The 18,654-nt window shown below is 43.4% G+C and overlaps 1 protein-coding gene across 1 annotated transcript in view; it reads left to right on the forward strand.

Annotated features, from left to right (window-relative positions):
* LAPTM4B (lysosomal protein transmembrane 4 beta) overlaps nucleotides 1–18,654 on the forward strand; it is a 77,282-nt gene that overhangs the window by 15,999 nt on the left and 42,629 nt on the right. The window contains exon 2 of the mRNA XM_003821686.5: nucleotides 13,900–14,011. Coding sequence (XP_003821734.3) covers nucleotides 13,900–14,011 — 112 coding nt within the window. The remainder of the gene's footprint in view (nucleotides 1–13,899; nucleotides 14,012–18,654) is intronic.

Below are 18,654 nucleotides of genomic sequence, written 5' to 3' on the forward strand. Positions count from 1 at the left end.
TTATGCAACTGTATTTTATGAACATGGTATGTGCATATTTCCCTGAAGTCTGAGTCCTCATCTGTAGAATGGTGTAGTAATGATCAGACTTGATAGGGAGGCAGCACTGTTTTTATAATATAAAATGGTGCATATGGGGATGGTGGTTTCTTAGTTTAGTTCATCACCTATGAGGAAGACGTCCTGAAAGGATGGTACTGTTGACTAAACTGGTGAATCAGAAAGACCTGGTTGAATTTGGGGGGAAAAACTTCCATAATATATTAAAAAATTATATCTGTTGAAATGAGGCTCTAATAAAAGATACAACATCCATTTTACTCCTTAAACTTTTTCCCTCAGAGTCTATAACCAAAGAGACCATCCTTTGACTTAGAAGTTCAGCAACTTACAACATGGCCGCCATTACAATCCAACTCCAAGGATTGCCAAGAGTGGCTCATTTTCCTGCTTGTGTGCCTTAGAGTTTTTCTTAACAGTTGGTTCTTTTTTATTTTTATTTTTTTGATACAAGATCACAGTTTGTCACCCAGGCTGGAGTGCAGTGGCACCATCTCCACTCACTACATCCTTGACCTCCTGGGCTCCAGGTCCCTGCCACCCCAGCTCCCCAAGCAGCTGGGACTACAGGTGCGAGCCACCACGACCAGCTAATTATTTGTATTTTTTGTAGATATGGGTTTCACCATGTTGTTCAGGCTGGTCTCAAACTCCTGAGCTCAAATGATCCACCTCCCTTGGCCTCCCAAAGTGCTGGGATTACAGGTGTGAGCCGCCGTGCCTAGCCTAACAGTCAATTTTTTTTTTTTTTTTTTTTTTCCTTTTTTGAGACTAAGTCTCACTCTGTAGCACAGGCTGCATTGCAGTGGCACGATCTCGGCTCACTGCAACCTCTGCCTCCCAGGTCCAAGTGATTCTTCTGTCTCAGCCTCCCAAGTAGCTGGGATTACAGGCTCCTGGCACCACACGTGGCTGTTTTGTATTTTTAGTAGAGACAGGATTTCACCATGTTGGCCAGGCTGGTTTCGAACTCCTGACCTCAAGTGATCTGCCCTCCTCAGCCTTCCAAAGTGCTGGGATTACAGGCGTGAGCCATTGCGCCCAGCATAACAGTCAATTATTCACTTAATCTGATACCCTAAAATTGTTTGTGCTATAATTTTTCTCTCTCAGGATGTTTAGGTCTGTTACTTTCTTGTGTTACTAGTGTCACCTCAGAAATCATACAAAGGATACGACAGATTTGAAAATAATAACTAGAAACTCTAGAATGAAAAAAAAATACTGTTGTTGATAAGGTAACAGAATTTGTGTTCACTCTGAATAGAACATCCAATTTATTATTTTCCCCACTAGATAATAGGCTGCCTTGAGGGCTTTGCCATAATATATATGTGATGCTTAGCATTGTGCCTGGCATATATTTGTGGCATAATAGATTAATTTTTGAATAACTGAATGAATGAGTTAATGAATGTTATAGCGTTTATTCTACATTTTACTTGGCTGTTGATGTATGTTTCTTCCACTGGACTAATGTTGGGCACAGGGACCATGTCTTTTTTTTAAACAATTTTTCTGTTCAGAAAAAAAAAGGTTTAGCTCGCCCCCAGCACTCATTTAATTTTGTATAAACACCCTATGAGGCTGAAGCAAATCTGAGTGATTTTCATTGTAAAACAAAATAAAAATTGTTCTTGGAATTATTTCTAAACAGAATATCAGTATTGTCTATTTCAGAAAAATCGGATTGTTCAAATGAATCTTCGGCCAACAGCTGTTCAAGAGTGATGTCAACATCATCCATAGGAATGCTGTTTTGTAGGATTTGACACTTCAGCGATAGAGAATTAGTATATTTTGTACATGGAAATACCACCATTAAAACTGAATGCTGTAAACAGAATGTCTATCGTTTCCCAAATTGATATACTAGAGGAATGTGAAAATAATAATAAAAGCAAGATTTTTGTGGCAAACTTATCTCAGGATAAACGCTGCAGCTGCTAGGGCTGCTGGCAAGTATTCTTGGGACTAATGGGACAAGGGTTTAGAGTTGGGGTTCTTGCTCTGTCGCCCAGGCTGGGGAGCAGTGGCACCATCATAGCTCACTGCAGCCTTGAACTCATGGGCTCAAGCATTAACTCTCACCCCAGCCTCCCAAGTAGCTAGGACTGCAAGCATACACCACCAAACCCAGCTAATTGTTTTTTTTTTGTTTTTTTTTTTGTTTTTTTGGACAGAATCTTGCTCTGTTGCCCAGGCTGGAGTGCAATGGTGCAGTCTCGCCTCACTGCAGCCTCTGCCTTCTAGGTTCAAACAGTTTTCCTGCTTCAGCCTCCCAAGTAGCTGGGATTACCAGCGCCTGCCATCATGCCTGGCTAATTTTTGTATTTTTAGTAGAGATGAGGTTTCACCATGTTAGCCAGGCTGATCTTGAACTCCTGAGCTCAGGTGAACCGCCCACCTTGGCCTCCCAAAGTGGTGGGATTACAGGTGTGAGCCACTGCACCCAGCCCAAACCTAGCTAATTTAAAATTTTTTAATAAATATAAAAATTAGCTCATCTTGAACTTTTGGCCTCTAGCAGTCCTCCCACTTCAGCCTCCGAAAGTGCTGGGATTGCAAGCGTGAACCACCATGACCAGCTTGGGACCATGTCTTAATCATTTTTGTACAACCCAGTTTCAATCAGAATGTTGGGCACATAGTAGGTGAACTAATTTAGTGAATTTCTTAGGCAAATAGGATTTTACAATAAATCTAATTTCCTCCCAGAATATATTTACCATATTTATTTGAATTGAAATAACAAGCATGGGAAGAAGTTTATTTTAATATCAGAACAGGACCATAGTGAGAGTCTGATTGAAACTTCCCTTTGATTTGCCCATTGAAATTGAGTCCAAATGAGAGGCATACCTGCCATTAATAGCTTTTATTTTATTTTAATTTTATTTATTTATTTTGAGATGGAGTCTTGCTCTGTCACCCACGCTGGAGTGCAATGGCGTGATCTTGGCTCACTGCAACCTCCACCTCCCATGTTCAAGTGATTCTCCTGCCTCAGCCTCCTGAGTAGCTGGGATTACAGGCACCCGCCACCATGCCCGGCTAATTTTTGTATTTTTAAGAGACAAGGTTTGACCATGTTGTCCAGGTTGGTCTCAAACTCCTGACCTCAGGTGATCCACCTGCCTCAGCCTCCCAAAGTGCTGGGATTACAGGCGTGAGCCGCCATGCCCATCCCCATTAATAACTTTTAGAAAAAATTTCCAAATACTGGAATATAGAAATTAGCCAAGTATCAGAAAACAGCAAATCAGATTATAATGTTTATTTATTATTATTTTTTGAGACAGAATCTCACTTTGTCACTCAGAGTGCAGTGTGGTAGCATGATCATAGCTCACTGGAGCCGCAACCTCCTGAGCTTAGGCAATCTACCTGCGTCAGCCTCCAGAGTAGCTGGGACCACAGGTGCCTACCACCACACCTGGCTAATTATTATTATTATTTGTCTCATTATGTTGCCCAGGCTAGTCTTGAACTCCTGGGCTCAGTGGATCCTTACTCTTCAGCCTGTCAAAAATTGCTGGGATTACAGGAGTAAGCCACCCACACCTGGCCTATTTTTTAAATTGTGAATCATTTTTACTGATTATTGTACGTTTACATAAAAGGACGTAAAATATAAACAGCTAAGCTATCACTAAGCAAAGACCCCTGTATCTTATCACTCAAGACTGTTCTATTAATGGTTTGCCGTAGAGTTTATATATCTTTGACTTTTAAGAAAGTTTAACACTGGCTGGGCGTGGTGGCTCACACCTGTAATCCCAGCATCTTGGGGGGCTGAGGTGGGTGGATTGCGTGAGGTCAGGAGTTTGAGACCAGCCTGGCCAACATGGTGAAACCCTGTCTCTACTAAAAATAGAAAAATTAGCTGAGTGTGGTGGCACTTGCCTGTAGTCCCAGCTACTCTGGAGGCTGAGGTGGGAGAATTGCTTGAACCCCAGAGGCCAAGATTGCCCCACTGCACTCCAGCCTCGGCGACAGAGTGAGACCCTGTCTTTAAAAAAAAAAAAAAAAAAAAAGATCTAATACTAATTGGTACTTTTGATCTCTTCCTAGACAATGCAAGGACCTTAGCTTAGTTCATTTCCAATCACACCTCCTCTTGATTATTTGCTGTTTTCCCCACTCACCTTTGTTGCCCAGGCTGGAGTGCAGAGGTGCAGTCTTAGCTTACCGCAGCCTCAACCTCCTGGGCTCAAGCCATCCTCTTGCCTTGGCCCCCCAGTAGCTGGGACTACAGGCATGCGCCACCCTATCCGCTTAGTTTTTGTGTGTTTTGGTAGAGATGGGGATTCACCGTGTTGGCCAGGCTGGTCTCCGATTCCTGACCTCAAGTGATCTACCTGCCTCGAGCTCCCAAAGTGCTGGGATTACAAGCACCAGCCAGTTATTTCTTGATTATATGCTAAACAATGAGTGGATTATTCATGAGTCTAATTTTTATGGAGATGGAGTCTTACTATGTTGTCCAGGCTGATCTCCTGGACTCAAGCAGTCATCCTGCCTGGGCTTCCTTAAGTGTTGGGATTACAGGTATGAGCCACTGTGCTTGTCCGGATCCTTGAATTAATATTATTTCACTCTGATGTTTCTCCCTTGTTATATCTATTTCCAGGTTTGACTTGAATGCCTGGACAGATTTGTTTATTATTGATCATTGTCTTGCAATTAGTTGTTATTTTATGCTTACATTATGCTTACATTAGACAATTTGGGGGAAAAAAGGAGTGTGATAATTAAAGATATAAGTTACTGGCAAATCTAGGACCTAGTTTATAATCATTGTATGTTGTAGTGCTTTTTACCTATGATTTATACATGTGAGCACATTACAGATAGAAATGTCCGGGCACGTCCGGGCGCAGTGACTCATTCCTGTAATCCCAGCACTTTGGGAGGCTGTGATGGGCAGATCACCTGAGGTCAGGAGTTCGAGACCAGTCTGGCCAACATGGTAAAACCCCTTCTCTACTAAAAATACAAAAATTAGCTGGATGTGGTAGCCGGCACTTGTAATCCCAGCTACTCGGGAGGCTGAGGCAGGAGATTCGCTTGAACCCAGGAGGCAGAGGTTGCAGTGAGCTGAGATTGTGCCATTGCACTCCAGCTTGCGTGACAGAGTGAGACTCTATCTCAATAAATAAATAAATCTCAATAAATAAATAAATAAAATAAAATAAAGAAATGGCCGGGTACAATGGCTCATGCTTGTGATCCCAGCACTTTGGGAGGCTTCTGTGGGAGCATCGCTTAAACCCAGGAGTTTGAGACCAGGTCGAGTAATATAGTGAGATCCTGTCTCAAATAAAAAACTAGATATTAATAATAAAATTGGAATTACAACTTTTTTTTTTTTTGAGATGAAGTTTTGTTCTTATTGCGCAGGCTGGAGTGCAACGGTGCGACCTCGGCTCACTGAAACCTCTGCTTCCCAGGTTGAAGCGATTCTCCTGCCTCAGCCTTCCGAGTAGCTGGGATTACAGGCATGCGCCACCAAGCACGGCTAATTTTCTATTTTAGTAGAGACGAGGTTTCTCCATGTTGGTTAGCCTGGTCTCGAACTCCCGACCTCAGGTGCTCCGCCTGCCTCGTCCTCCCAAAGTGCTGGGATTACAGGAGTGAGCCACCGCGCCCGGCTGGAATTACAACTTTTTTTTTTTTTTTTTTTTTTGAGACGGAGTCTCGCTCTGTCGCCCAGGCTGGAGTGCAGTGGCGCGATCTCGGCTCACTGCAAGCTCCGCCTCCCGGGTTCACGCCATTCTCCTGCCTCAGCCTCCCGAGTAGCTGGGACTACAGGCGCCCGCTACCACGCCCGGCTAATTTTTTGTATTTTTAGTAGAGACGGGGTTTCACCGTGTTAGCCAGGATGGTCTCGATCTCCTGACCTCGTGATCCGCCCGCCTCGGCCTCCCAAAGTGCTGGGACAACTTTTTAATACTGTGCTTTTCATTTAGTGTGATTCTGTGAACATTTTCTTGTCATTAACATTTTAAAAAATAAGATTTTAATGCTTGTATAGGATTCTGTTACTTGGCTTTAATATTCAGTCATTCTACTTTTGTTTCAAGTTTTCACTATTATACATAAGTCTGCAGTGATCATTTTTGGATACAACCTGTGTAAATTTCTGATCGTTGTTTAATTACTGTATCAGTGGGTTTGAATGTTCATAAGGATTTTTTTTTATTGAGGCTTTTAAAAAGGAGAGCTGACAATTACATTTTCAGTTGTTTAGATTCAAGCTGCAAGTCTCTTATTTGGGATCTGATAGATGACTTATGGGTGAAAAGCACTTTGAATTCCTGGAACATATTCAGGGGCCTAACACCACTTTAGAAATTGGACAGAAGTTGGATTTATTTACATGTGGAAGTAATCATTGTTAAGAACAAGGAAAAATATGTGACATCACAGGATCAGTTTGTAAATAGAACAGGAACAGTTTGCTCATGACATAAAAAAACAGACAATGAAAGCCCAAATATAAGTGAGCATTAACTGAATTAGAGCATAAGTGTGTCCCCTCTTTTGCATTTAGATCAACTGTGGGCATTATGTATTCTGCTCCTGGCAAGCCTGAGCGTCGTCTTGGTTCTCATTTGTGGTGTTTTATTCTTGGTTAGAATGGATGATTGAGTGATTGCCATTTTCGCTCTTTCAGGAAGTTCTTACCCAGTGTTGTTGGGGCTTTGACTCATGTTTGACCTTTTCTATCTGTCTGGGTTTAGTAACTACCATGGCTAATCCTACCCCCAACCCCTTTGCACAGACATAGGTCCTCATGGCTCCCCATTTTCTATTCACATCATTCATGGTGTGCCAGATTCCCATCCAACAATTGAGGTTTTATATAATAGTAATAATACAGTAGATACGTGGTGGTTCACAAACCTTCTTATATTAGGAAAATTCCACACTGATTAAAAGCCACAGTGGTGAGTCATTTGTGATGTGTAATGAGCTTACCTGTCATATCTTTGTTTTATCTGTGTCCCCTCTATCTGGACAGCCTTGTGAAGAACCAGGGCACCTGGACAGGGACTTGGTCCCCCGAGAGAAAGAACACAGGGCTAGAGGTAGAGTGGGTGATAATAGTTACTACAGCATTTATGACACTGGCAGGTTTAGGACCCAGGACCCACTCTGGAGTAAGAAGGACACACTGAGCCAGCAGCCAGGACTCTGTTGTCAGATACCATGTGATGTGTTACAGAGATGGAGCAGGAGAGGGCAGAAAGGCATGTAAGTATCTGACAGCATCAGGCTGTCAGAACTCCAGTAGCAAACAGAAAAACAGGGCACACATGAATACCACAGGGCAAGTACAAAGAGGAGGGTTAGAGGCCAGATGGATAAGCTAAAAATAGGATTATCTGGACATCCTGCAGTACTTTCAGCACAGTGTATCTAAAATCGACGTCGTCATAGTCCTTCCATTGACCTTTTCCATTTCTGATAATGACAAGATACATCCTGTCACCAGGCTTGAAGTCTTAGGTCTTCTTTGCTTCTTTTTCCGTGTTCTTTGCTTATAGTCAGTTACTGTATCTCTAGTAATTCTGCCTCCATGTGGAAAGGTCTTGGGGTTCCAACCTTGGCTCTCCCACACATAGGCCCTAAGATAAAGTCACTAAACCTCACCACCTAACATGGAAGAAGACCATCTCACAGGGTTGTCATGAGAATTGGAGATGAAATGCCCTATTACTTCTTAGCCAGACTATTGTAGGTGTTTCCAGGGTCAAAGGACAAAAATTACAACAATTTAGTTTAAAGATCTTAATTGGCTTTCTAGAATTGGGCAACACTTCATCTCATAAAATAGAGTATCCTGTGAGCTAAGCAGAGGAGCTTGGCTTTTTAGAGAGAAATGGGCTGAAGAAACCAGAAACAAAGAACTAAAAGCAGATGAGTCGTTTCAAAGGGACTTTTCTTGTAAGGCAGGGGCAGGAGGACAGAACAATACAAAAATAACATGGTTAGCATCAGGTGACTTCAGGTTATCTGAACCTGAGCACGGTGACTGCATTTTGGTTTGTAGTCTAGTATGTTGAGGCCCTATTGTGCAGGAGCTCAATCTGCAACAATGGCCGCCTATAATTTTTATTTGACACCAGATTGGATTCCTGCCTCTAATTTAGCCTTCCCACTTCTGCCAGTTTGTTCTTTCTAACAACATAGCTCTGATCATGTCATATCCTTCCTCAAAACCTTTATGGCATTTTCATTAACTATTAGAATTCCTATCCTAGTTTCGAGGCCTCTTCACCACCTGGCCCCATCCTACATTTTTGGTTCTATCCTCTAACATTTCCTTTTATACCCCCGACCCTGGCGTTCCAGCCACATTGAACTTGCTGTCTTGAGGAGATGTCCTTGTCTCAGTGGCATTGCTCATACTTGGAATTGTTCTTTTCCACACCTCTCAGGCTCCAGATCTTCATCTTTTGAGTTCCTGTTCAAATGCTCCCATCTCTGTTGCAGGTCCCTGCAACCCCTGACTGTAACTCTCCTTAACTTCCATGATTCTTTCTCTGAGCTCTTGTCACATTCATTGCTTTATGCTTTTTGTTTTTTGGGTACATGATGTATTTAACTTCATGTTCTGAGTCCTGGGGAGTTCTTCCTAAGCACTTAGCAAATATGTGTTGTAGGCAATTAGTAGCTATATATGATCAGTAGACTCCACGGGGGAATAATAAGCGGATTAAGAGTTGACAGGTCCCTAGGGACCGAGAGTGCAGGAAAGCACAGGCCTAAAGCAGGTGCCTTAACACTAGCTTTAGAAGATCTAGAAAACTAGTAACCAAGAGCTTTTAACATGGTTCTTGTTAAGGTGTGAAGAGGTAAGATAACTAATTTGAGTGGCTATTGTATGCCAGTCACCGGTCTAGGTATTTTATGTATATTCACTCATTTGAACTCTGGCCAGATGACATTCTTCCTTTCTGTAATATTACCCCTTGACCTCTATTTTTTTTTTTTGGAGGTGGGGTTTTCGCTCTTGTTGCCCAGGCTAGAGTGCAATGACGCAATCTCGACTCACCGTAACCTCCGCCTCCCAAGTTCAAGCGATTCTCCTGCCTCAGCTTCCGGAGTAGCTGGGATTACAGGCATGCACCACCATGCCCAGCTAATTTTGTATTTTTAATGGAGACGGGGTTTCGTCATGTTGGTCAGGCTCATCTTAAACTCCTGACTTCTGGTGATCTGCCCACCTTGGCCTCCCAAAGTGCTAGGATTACAGGCATGAGCCACTGTGCCCAGCCCCGTTGACTTCTTGTTACACTTAGAATAAAATACAAAGTCAGGTGGTGGCTCGCACATTTAATCCCAGGACTTCGGGAGGCCGGGGCAGGAGGATCACTTGAGCCTGAGAGTTCAAGACCAGTCTGGGCAACACAGTGACACACCCCATCTCTAATTAAAAAAAACAAAACAAAACTCCATAAGTAGCCCTACAGGACCCCAGACTCACACTGTACGACTTCCTCACCTTTCCGTCTTCTCTGACCAGCTCCTTACCTCTGCTCCCTCCTCTAAAGTTTTTTGCCCATGAATCCCAAATTTATGTTTTTTCATTTCAGCTTTAAAACCCTACCCTATTATGATAACAATAATGGAGTACATTGCCCTTGTGTGGTTCTTCATACTTTTTTTTTTTTTTTTTGAGATGGAGTTTCGCTCTTGTTGCCCAGGCTGGAGTGCAATGGTGCCATCTCAGCTCACTGCCATCTCCGCCCCCCGCCGGGTTCAAGCGATTCTCCTGCCTTGGCCTCCGGAGCAGCTGGGATTACAGGCACACGCTAACATGTCCAGCTAATTTTTATATTTTTAGCAGAGATGGGGTTTCACCACGTTGGCCAAACTGGTCTCAAACTCCTGACCTCAGGTGATCCATCTGCCTCGGCCTCCTAAAGTGCTAGGATTACAGGCCACCATGCCCAGCTCTTCATAATTTTTCAAAGCACATTCCTCTTATTTCGTTTGATCTTATTTCAGTCCACAATTTTCCACATATCTTTTCTCAAAAATAAGAGTATAGAAGAGTTGGGTGCAGTGGCTCACACCTGTAACCCCAGCACTTTGGGAGTCTGAGGCAGGCGGATCACTTGAGACCAGCCTGGCCAATATGGTGAAACGCTGTCTCTAATAAAAATACAAAAAATTAGCCAGGTATGGTGGTAGGTGTTTGTAATCGCAGCTACAGGCTCCTACTGAGGCGGGAGAATCACTTGAACCTGGGTGGTGGAGGTTGCGGTGAGCCAAGCTTGCGCCACTGCACTCCAGCCTGGGCGACAGTGTGAGACTCCGTCTCAAAAAAAAAAAAGTATAGAGGGATTGAAATGCCAAGAAAACTTGACAGTTTATCAAATAACATCTTTGCCATACATCTTAATGCCAGTTGTGGGACTGGCCTGTGGCTCCTTTAAGCCTTGGAGTTGTAACAGAAAGTTTTCTTCAGATGGTTTTGTTAATCACACTGTTTAAAATGTGCTATGAAATTTCTTGGATCTTTGGAGAGAAACAAGATACTGTTATAATAATTACTGTGGAGATGTTACTGGAAAGGGGATTCAGACCCCAAGAGAGGGTTCTTGGACCTCGTGCAAGAAATAATTCAGATTGAGTCCATAGAGTAAAGTGAATGTAAGTTTATTAAGTAAAGAAACAAAAGAATGGTTACTCCATAGGCAGAGCAGTAGCTTGGACTGCTCGACTGATAATACTATAATTATTTATTCATTATATGCTAAACAAGGGGTGGATTATTCATGAGTTTTCCAGGAAAGGGGTGGGCAATTCCCGGAAATGAGAGTTCCTCCCCTTTTCAGGCCATATAGGGTAACTACCTGGCGTTGCCATGGCATTTGTAAATTGTCATGGCGCTGGTGGGAGTGTCTTTTAGCATGCATGCTAATGTATTATAACTAGTGCATAATGAGAAGTGAGGACAGCCAGAGCTCACTTTTGTCACCATCTTGGTTTTGATGGGTTTTGGCCGGTTTCTTTACCATCACCTGTTTTATCGGCATGGTCTTTGTGACCTGTACCTTGCGCCGACCTCCTATCTCATCCTGTGACTTAGAAGGCCTAACCTCCTGGAAGTGCAGCCCAGTGGGTCTTAGCCACATTTTACCAAGCCCCTGTTCATAATGGAGTCGCATTGGTTCAGATGCCTTTGACGGAGAAGGTAACTTTTCACTATATATTCTTTGTACAGTTTAGGTGTTTGGTTAAACACATGCTTGTAGTATCTGTTTAAATTAGTTATATGTATATGTACACTCTGGGAAGTGGCTCTTCTCATTATTACAATTTTTTTCAAAAAGCAATCAGCTTTTATTTGACAATTTGGAAAATACAGGAAGAAAAAAAGTTATTCCGGCCAGGCGCGGTGCCTCACGCCTATAATCCTAGCATTTTGGGAGGCCGAGGCGGGTGGATCACGAGGTCAGGAGTTCAAGACCAGCCTGACCAAGATGGTGAAACCCCATCTCTACTAAAAATACAAAAATTAGCCGGGTGTGGTGGCAGGCACCTGTAATCCCAGCTACTCGAGAGGCTGAGGCAGGAGAATCGCTTGAACCTGGCAGGTGGAGGTTGTAGTGAGCCGAGATCGTGCCACTACACTCCAGCCTGGGTGACAGAGTGAGACTGCGTCTCAAAAAAAAAGAAAAAAAAAGAAGTTACTTCGAATCCTACAATAATCCTGAAATAACCAATTGGGATTGTCATTTAAAAATGAACTTTTTTTTTCTTCCCCTGAGACAGGGTCTCACTCTTTCACCCAGGCTGGAGGGCAGTGGCACGATCTCAGTTCACTGGAACCTCTGCCTCCCTGGTTGAAGTGATTCTCCTGCCTCAGCCTCCTGAATAGCTGGGATTACAGGCATCCACCACCACGCCCAACTAATTTGCATTTTAAGAAATAGGGTTTCACCATGTTGGCCAGGCTGGTCTCGAACTCCTAATCTCAAGTAATCCACCCACCTTGGCTTCCCAAAGTGGTGGGATTACAGGTGTGAGCCGCCGTGCCGGGCCAAAAATAAACTCTTGAATGGATGTTCTGTAAAACATTTACACTTCCTTTAAACAGGTATTTCCAAGTATGTGGATTTTTGTTTATTTGGTTTTGAGGGAAGGTCTTACTATGTTGCTCAGGTTGGAGTGCAGTGGCGCATCAGCTCACTGTAGCCTCAAACTCCTGGGCTCAGGCGATCCTCCCATCTCAGCCTCCTGAGTAGCTGGGACTATAGGCGTGCACCACTGTGCCTGGCTCATTTTCTTGTTTGTTGAGATGGGGTCTCACTGTGTTGCCCAGGCTTGTCTTGAACTCCTGGGCTCAACTGATCTTCCCACCTCAGCCTCCCAAAGTGCTGGGATTACAGAATGAGCCACTGTGTTCAACCCAAATATGATTTTTGTGGTAGGATATGCCATTAGTTAGTGTTGTTAGTAAGAGGCTTTTCTCTGTGTATCTTCACTCCATTTGAGAAGAGTAAAACATAGAACTGTGCCATAAGTTTCTGAACTTAGAATAGTAAAGAAGTAACAAGCCAGTCTTGGCCTGGCCCAATGATGTGCACCTGTAGGCCCAGCTACTTGGAAGGCAGAGGTGGGAGGATTGCTTGAGCCCAGGAGTTTGAGGCCAGCCTGGGCAATATAGACACCTTGTCTCTCAGCAGACAACAACCCAGTCTTAGCTGGTGCCTCACTTAAACTCTGCAATCCTTGCTACCCCAGCCCCATCAAAGTTAATATGTGTGTGTATTGTCCAGCAGTGACAGGAAGAATAAAGGAAATAGAAATGAAGAGGTAGAATGATCAGGATTTTGCAGTTGGTTGAGTGTGCAGGATAAAGATGGTAAACTCAGATGATCAAGTTTCATATATGGACAGGAGACTTGTAGAGGTTAGGTTTTGGAACCTAAATTCCTGGATTCAAATCCCATCTCTACAGCTTGGTAGTTGTTTGTTCCTGGGCAGTGTTTTTTAACCTCTGAGCCTCAGTTTGCTATGTATAACATGGGAATAATTTAGTACCCACTTCGTTAGGTTATTGCAGGGCTTAAGAGAGATTCCACATAAAGCACTTAGCATAGTGCCTGAATGTTTTTCATCAATTATTAATAGCGAGGCCATTTTTTAAGTTAGAGAACAAATAAGGAGGGCAGAAGTGGGAGATGTTAAAGAAGGTGATTTTCATTTAGAGGAGCTGAGTTTAAAGTAGCCAAGGGCAGTACTCAGAAGACAGGACTACTGGCCTGGCCTGGCCTGGCCTGGAAAGGGTTATTGCAGAAGGATGATCCTGGATCCACTATGTAGCTTTGCATTCATTCTCTGAAACTGCTTCCTAGATGGCTTCAAAGCTCTCAAAGCTCCACTAGTTTGAACCTGTAAAATGTTTGATTAACTGAGACAACTTGGGTTGCTTACCTTTAGCTCTAGAGTGTAGCTGACTCACTGGAAAGTTTTTGTGCTTTTTCAACCACTGGCGCCAGGGCTGATGCCTGTGTTTGTGTGTGTTGTTCACTGCTCTATGATGCCTGGGCCAGGGGGAATGAGGTAAAATCCTGCTGTTGTCTTCACTCCAAGCCTTGTGCACTTGGCTGCAACTGAATGGGCTGGCAGCATTTCTGCCTTGGGAATGTTTATCTGCTCCCTCGATGGGTGGGGCTTAGTGTTGAGAGTCAAGCCACTGAAGAAGTTGCCTGTGGCCAGCCTGACTCCATGTGGTCAGTGTAATTTTCTATTATAAGGATTGTATCCTGGGGTTACTTAAATTCTTTTTTTGTTTTTTTTTTTTTCTTGTTGCAGATCATCAATGCTGTGGTACTGTTGATTTTATTGAGTGCCCTGGCTGATCCAGATCAGTATCACTTTTCAAGTTCTGAACTGGGAGGTGACTTTGAGTTCATGGATGATGCCAGTAAGTAGTAGATATTTGGGTATTTTCAAGGGCAGGGAATCTGACTGCCAGCACTTCCTATTAAATTACAAATATAGACTTGTGAGTTCATTTGAGCTGATATATAACTTGTCATTGCAAATCAACGAATATTTGTGTGCGTCTAACATTCTGTCTTCTAGGTGCAAGAGTCTAAATAAGATCTATTTTCATCTTATGTTAACTTACCCATTTAAAAAATGATTGCATTATCATAGACTTTCTACCCTGGGCCTTTTGGCCTTTTTTGAGAGGAAGAGGTATAAATGCCAGGAAGGAAGGTGAAAAGGCTTGTGCTTATCTCCTTGTGTCTTCTATTATGTTTCAGTATTTATTTTTATTCTAGGAGTGATCCTTTTCCATTCTAGAAATGATATTGCAGATTATTTGGGGGAATTTAGGGCCTTTTCCCAGTGAATGGAAATATGTACAGGGATGTGGATGTGGGGTAAGCAGGGAGGAAGCTAGGCTCCCAGCTTGAAGATCACTGCAGCCTCATCATTTTATAATCATTATGCCGAGTCCATGCCAAAGGAGAGGAGTAGTGCTGTGCATAATCTCCAGCAGAAGATAGTACAGATTTATTTCTCATTGGCTTCGGAGAACTTCAAGTGAGTTTTTCTTAAAAAGGGTTGGAGCAAAGTAAGAGGGGAGAGAGTGGCTCAACATGCAGTTTTAGAGATCGGAAGCATTCGAAAGATATGGTGAGGGCTCTTTGTTTCTCCAAGTAAGGAAAAGCTGTTCAGTGGTTTTAACTAAATGCATGAACTGATATATGCATTTAAGATCCCTTTTGCTGCTGAGTAGGGTACTGGGTGTGTGAGCACAGAGCCTGGGAGAGTGGTATTGGGGATACCACCTAGGCTGCACTGGGGATAGAGAACAGGGAAGGATTTGGCAACTTGCTGTTTTGGGCAGCGAAGGAGACGGAGGAATCAAAAGATGACTTCTGCTTTCCAGTTTTAGGAGATGACCTGCATCTTAACTGAGCTGAGAAAGTCCGGAGTCAGGAGGTGGGAACAGACCTGGGGGAGAAAAATAGACTTTAATTTCAGTAACTAGCTGAGCACAGTTGTTTGGAATTGATATGGTTTGGCTGTGTCCCCACCCAAATCTCGAATTGTATCTCCCAGAATTCCCCTGTATTGTGGGAGGGACCCAGGGGGAGGTAATTGAATTGTGGGAGCTGCTCTTTCCCTTGCTATTCTTGTGATAGTGAGTAAGTCTCATGAGATTGAGGCCGAGGCTGGCAGATCAGCTGAGGCCAGGAGTTCGAGACCAGCCTGGCCAAGGTGACAATACCTCATCTCTACTAAAAATAGAAAAATTAGCCCAGCGTGGTGGTGGGTGCCTGTAATCCCAGCTACTTGGGAGGCTGAGGCAGGAGAATTGCTTGAACCCCAGGCAGCGGAGGTTGCAGTGAGCCGAGATCGCGCCAGTGCACTTCAGCCTGGGCAACAGGTCACTTTTGCTTTTTCTTCATTCTCTCTTGTCACCGCCATGTAAGAAGTCCCTTTCACCCTTTGCCATGATTCTGAGGCCTCCCCAGCCATGTGGAACTGTAAGTCCAGTTAAACCTCTTTTTCTTCCCAGTCTCGGGTATGTCTTTATCAGCAGCATGAAAGCAGACTAATACAGGAGTGTAGGCTCCGAAGCCAGAAGAGGTCAGTTTGAGTTCTGACACTGCCGTGTGTTGAAGATACTAAACTTGAGCTAGTGACTTATCATTGTGTGCCTCAATTTCCCCCTCTGCAAGATAGGAGTGACTTTATAACCACATGATTTAAATGATAGAAAGTAATTACAGACTGGCCACGGTGGCTCACACCTGTAATCCCAGCATTTTGGGAGCCTGGGAGGGTGGTGGGGATCACTTGAAATCAGGAGTTCAAGACCAGCCTGGCCAACGTGGCAAAACACCATCTCTACTAAAATCTACTTGCCTCAGAGTTGTTGTGAGGATTAAATGAGTTAGTGCGTAAAACATGCTTAGAATGGGGCCTGGCCCATAGGAAGTGCTCAGTACCTTTTGCTGTTTCAGCTATTATTATCTAGATTGTTATGGCTGGAACATGTGAACCATCTTAAAGTGGAGAGGTTACAAAGGTCAGGCATGGGAGTCTGTGGCCCAGAGGAAATATTTGGACTGAGATTATAGATTTGAGGATATCAGCCCAAAAACTGAATTTCTGTTAGGGAAAGAGTAAAAAGAAAAGGCAACGGGGCCCAGAACTGAGCCCTGAAGGAGCTCCAACTGTAAGAGGCCAGGAGGAAGAATGAGAGAGTAACTAACTGGTAGTGAAGTAAACAGAGAACCAAGAGATGCTTTCTAGCCATCATCTTCCACCACTGTTGTTTCATAACATGGATTAAGAAGTTGGGGCATTAAAGTTACTGCAGAGATAACAAAAAAAAAAAAAAAAAAAGGAAAAGTTGGCATTATATTATCCTGGGATTTGAGATCCTGATTAGCTGGGATTATAGGCATGTGCCATCACATGGCTAATTTTTGTGTTTTTTGTAGAGATGGGGTTTCGCCATGTTGCGTAGGCTGGTCTGGAACTCTTGAGCTCAAGTGTTCCACCTACCTTGGCCTCCCAAAGTGCTGGGATTATAGGCATGAGCCGTCACAACTGGCCAATTTTCATAATTTTCAAGCACAATTTGAAGTAATTAATTATTCAGGCTGGGCTCAGTGGCTCATGCCTATAATTCCAGCACTTTGGGAGGCCAAGGCAGGCAGATCACCTGAGGTCAGGAGTTGCGAGACCAGCCTGTCCAACATGGCAAAACCCCATCTCTACTAAAAACACAAAAATTAGCTGGGCATGATAGACACCTGGTAATCCCAGCTACTCAGGAGGCTGAGGCAGGAGAATTGCTTGAACCTGGGAGGGGGGAGTTTGCAGTGAGCCGAGATCGCGCCATTGCACTCTAGCCTGGGTGACAGAGTGAGACTACATTTCAAAAATAAAATAAAATAAAATAAATAATCCATCTCAAGGATTACTAATCCTGTCCACACATGAGTTAAATATGGAAAGCTGTGTCCAATAACCTTTGGCCTATGAGCTTATTTATTAAAGGAGACCAAAACACATGTAAAAGAAGTTTAAAAAAACAGATTCAGGTGAGTATCCACTTTTCTGTACCTTTATAACCACGTGATTTAAATGATGGAAAGTAATTACAGACTGGGTGCGGTGGCTCACACCTGTAATCCCAGCACTTTGGGAGGCTGGGGGTGGTGGTGGGTGGATCACTTGAGACCAGGAGTTCAAGACCAGCCAGTTCAAGAACATGGCAAAACCCTGTCTCTACTAAAAATACAAAAAAAGTAGCCAGGTGTGGTGGCGTGTGTCTGTGGTCCCAGCTACTTGGGAGGCTGAGGCAGGAGAATCGCTTTAACCCGGGAGGCAGAGGCTGCAGTGAGCCGAGATCATGCCACTACACTCCAGCCTGGGCGACAGAGCAAGACTGCATCTCAGAAAGAAAAAAAAAAAGAAAGTAATTACAAACTATTCATTCAGTCCTTTCAAATATATAAAATAGGAGAGAAACCACAAAGGCACTGGAATTAACATCCAGGACATTATAAAACAATTACTATTTTAAAGTCTTAAGTACCAGCAAGCCTTTCAGGGTAGCTAAATTAAGCCTATCATGTCAGATAGTTATTACCCAGCTTAATCTCTGGTAATTAGAATAAGGCATGCAGTGTTGCTACCAGATCCAGATAGAACCATAGCATTATCATTTACAACTTCTTTTCCTAACCTCAATTGCCTTAGAAAAGGAATCCCGCTACTGGAATTGTGTAGCTTTAATCTGAGGGGAAAGAAAGCAGAGTGACATGAATTTAACATTAATTAAATATTTTTTCTGGAAGAATTCATATGAGTATAATGGGGTTATTCAGAATAGACAGAGTAAGAAATGTTAGACCAGGTGCGGTAGCTCACATATGTAATCCCAGCACTTTGGGAGGCCAAAGTGGGTGGATTGCTTGAGCTCAGGAGTTCGAGATCAGCCTGGGCAACACAGCAAAACCCTGTGTCAACTAAAAATATAAAAATTAGTCGGGTGTGATGGTGCGTACCTGTAATCCCAGCTACTTGGAAGGCTGAGGTGGGAGGATCACTTGAGCCTGGGTGGCAGAGGTTGCAGTGAGCCAAGATTGTGTCACTGCACTCCAGCCTGGGTGACAGAGCCAGACCCTGTCTCAAATTTAAAAATTACGAAAATTAATATAGCAATTTTATCTTGATATCTTTTTACATTGGTGACAGCTATCTGAAGATTTCATCCAGCCAGACAGAGCAGAACTCTTTCTCACTTTTGCAGTTGATCCTTTCCATGATCTGGTAGAAGAAAGCTAAATTCCTATTTATATTGAAATGAGGCATATAGGAGAATCTACTGGAATAAAGAAAGAAAATATAAGAAAATGAGTTTAAAAATTTATTTTTGAGGCTGGGTCCCACTCTGTCACCAGGCTGGAGTGCAGTGTCGCACACAATCTGGGCTTACTGCAATCCCTACCTCTTGGGCTCAAGCGATTCTCCCACCTTAGCCTCCCAAGTAGCTGTAACTAGAGGCATGAGCCACCATGCCTGGCTAATTTT

This window comes from Pan paniscus, chromosome 7 (genome assembly GCF_029289425.2).
Source record: "Pan paniscus chromosome 7, NHGRI_mPanPan1-v2.0_pri, whole genome shotgun sequence".
Lineage (NCBI taxonomy): Eukaryota > Metazoa > Chordata > Mammalia > Primates > Hominidae > Pan > Pan paniscus.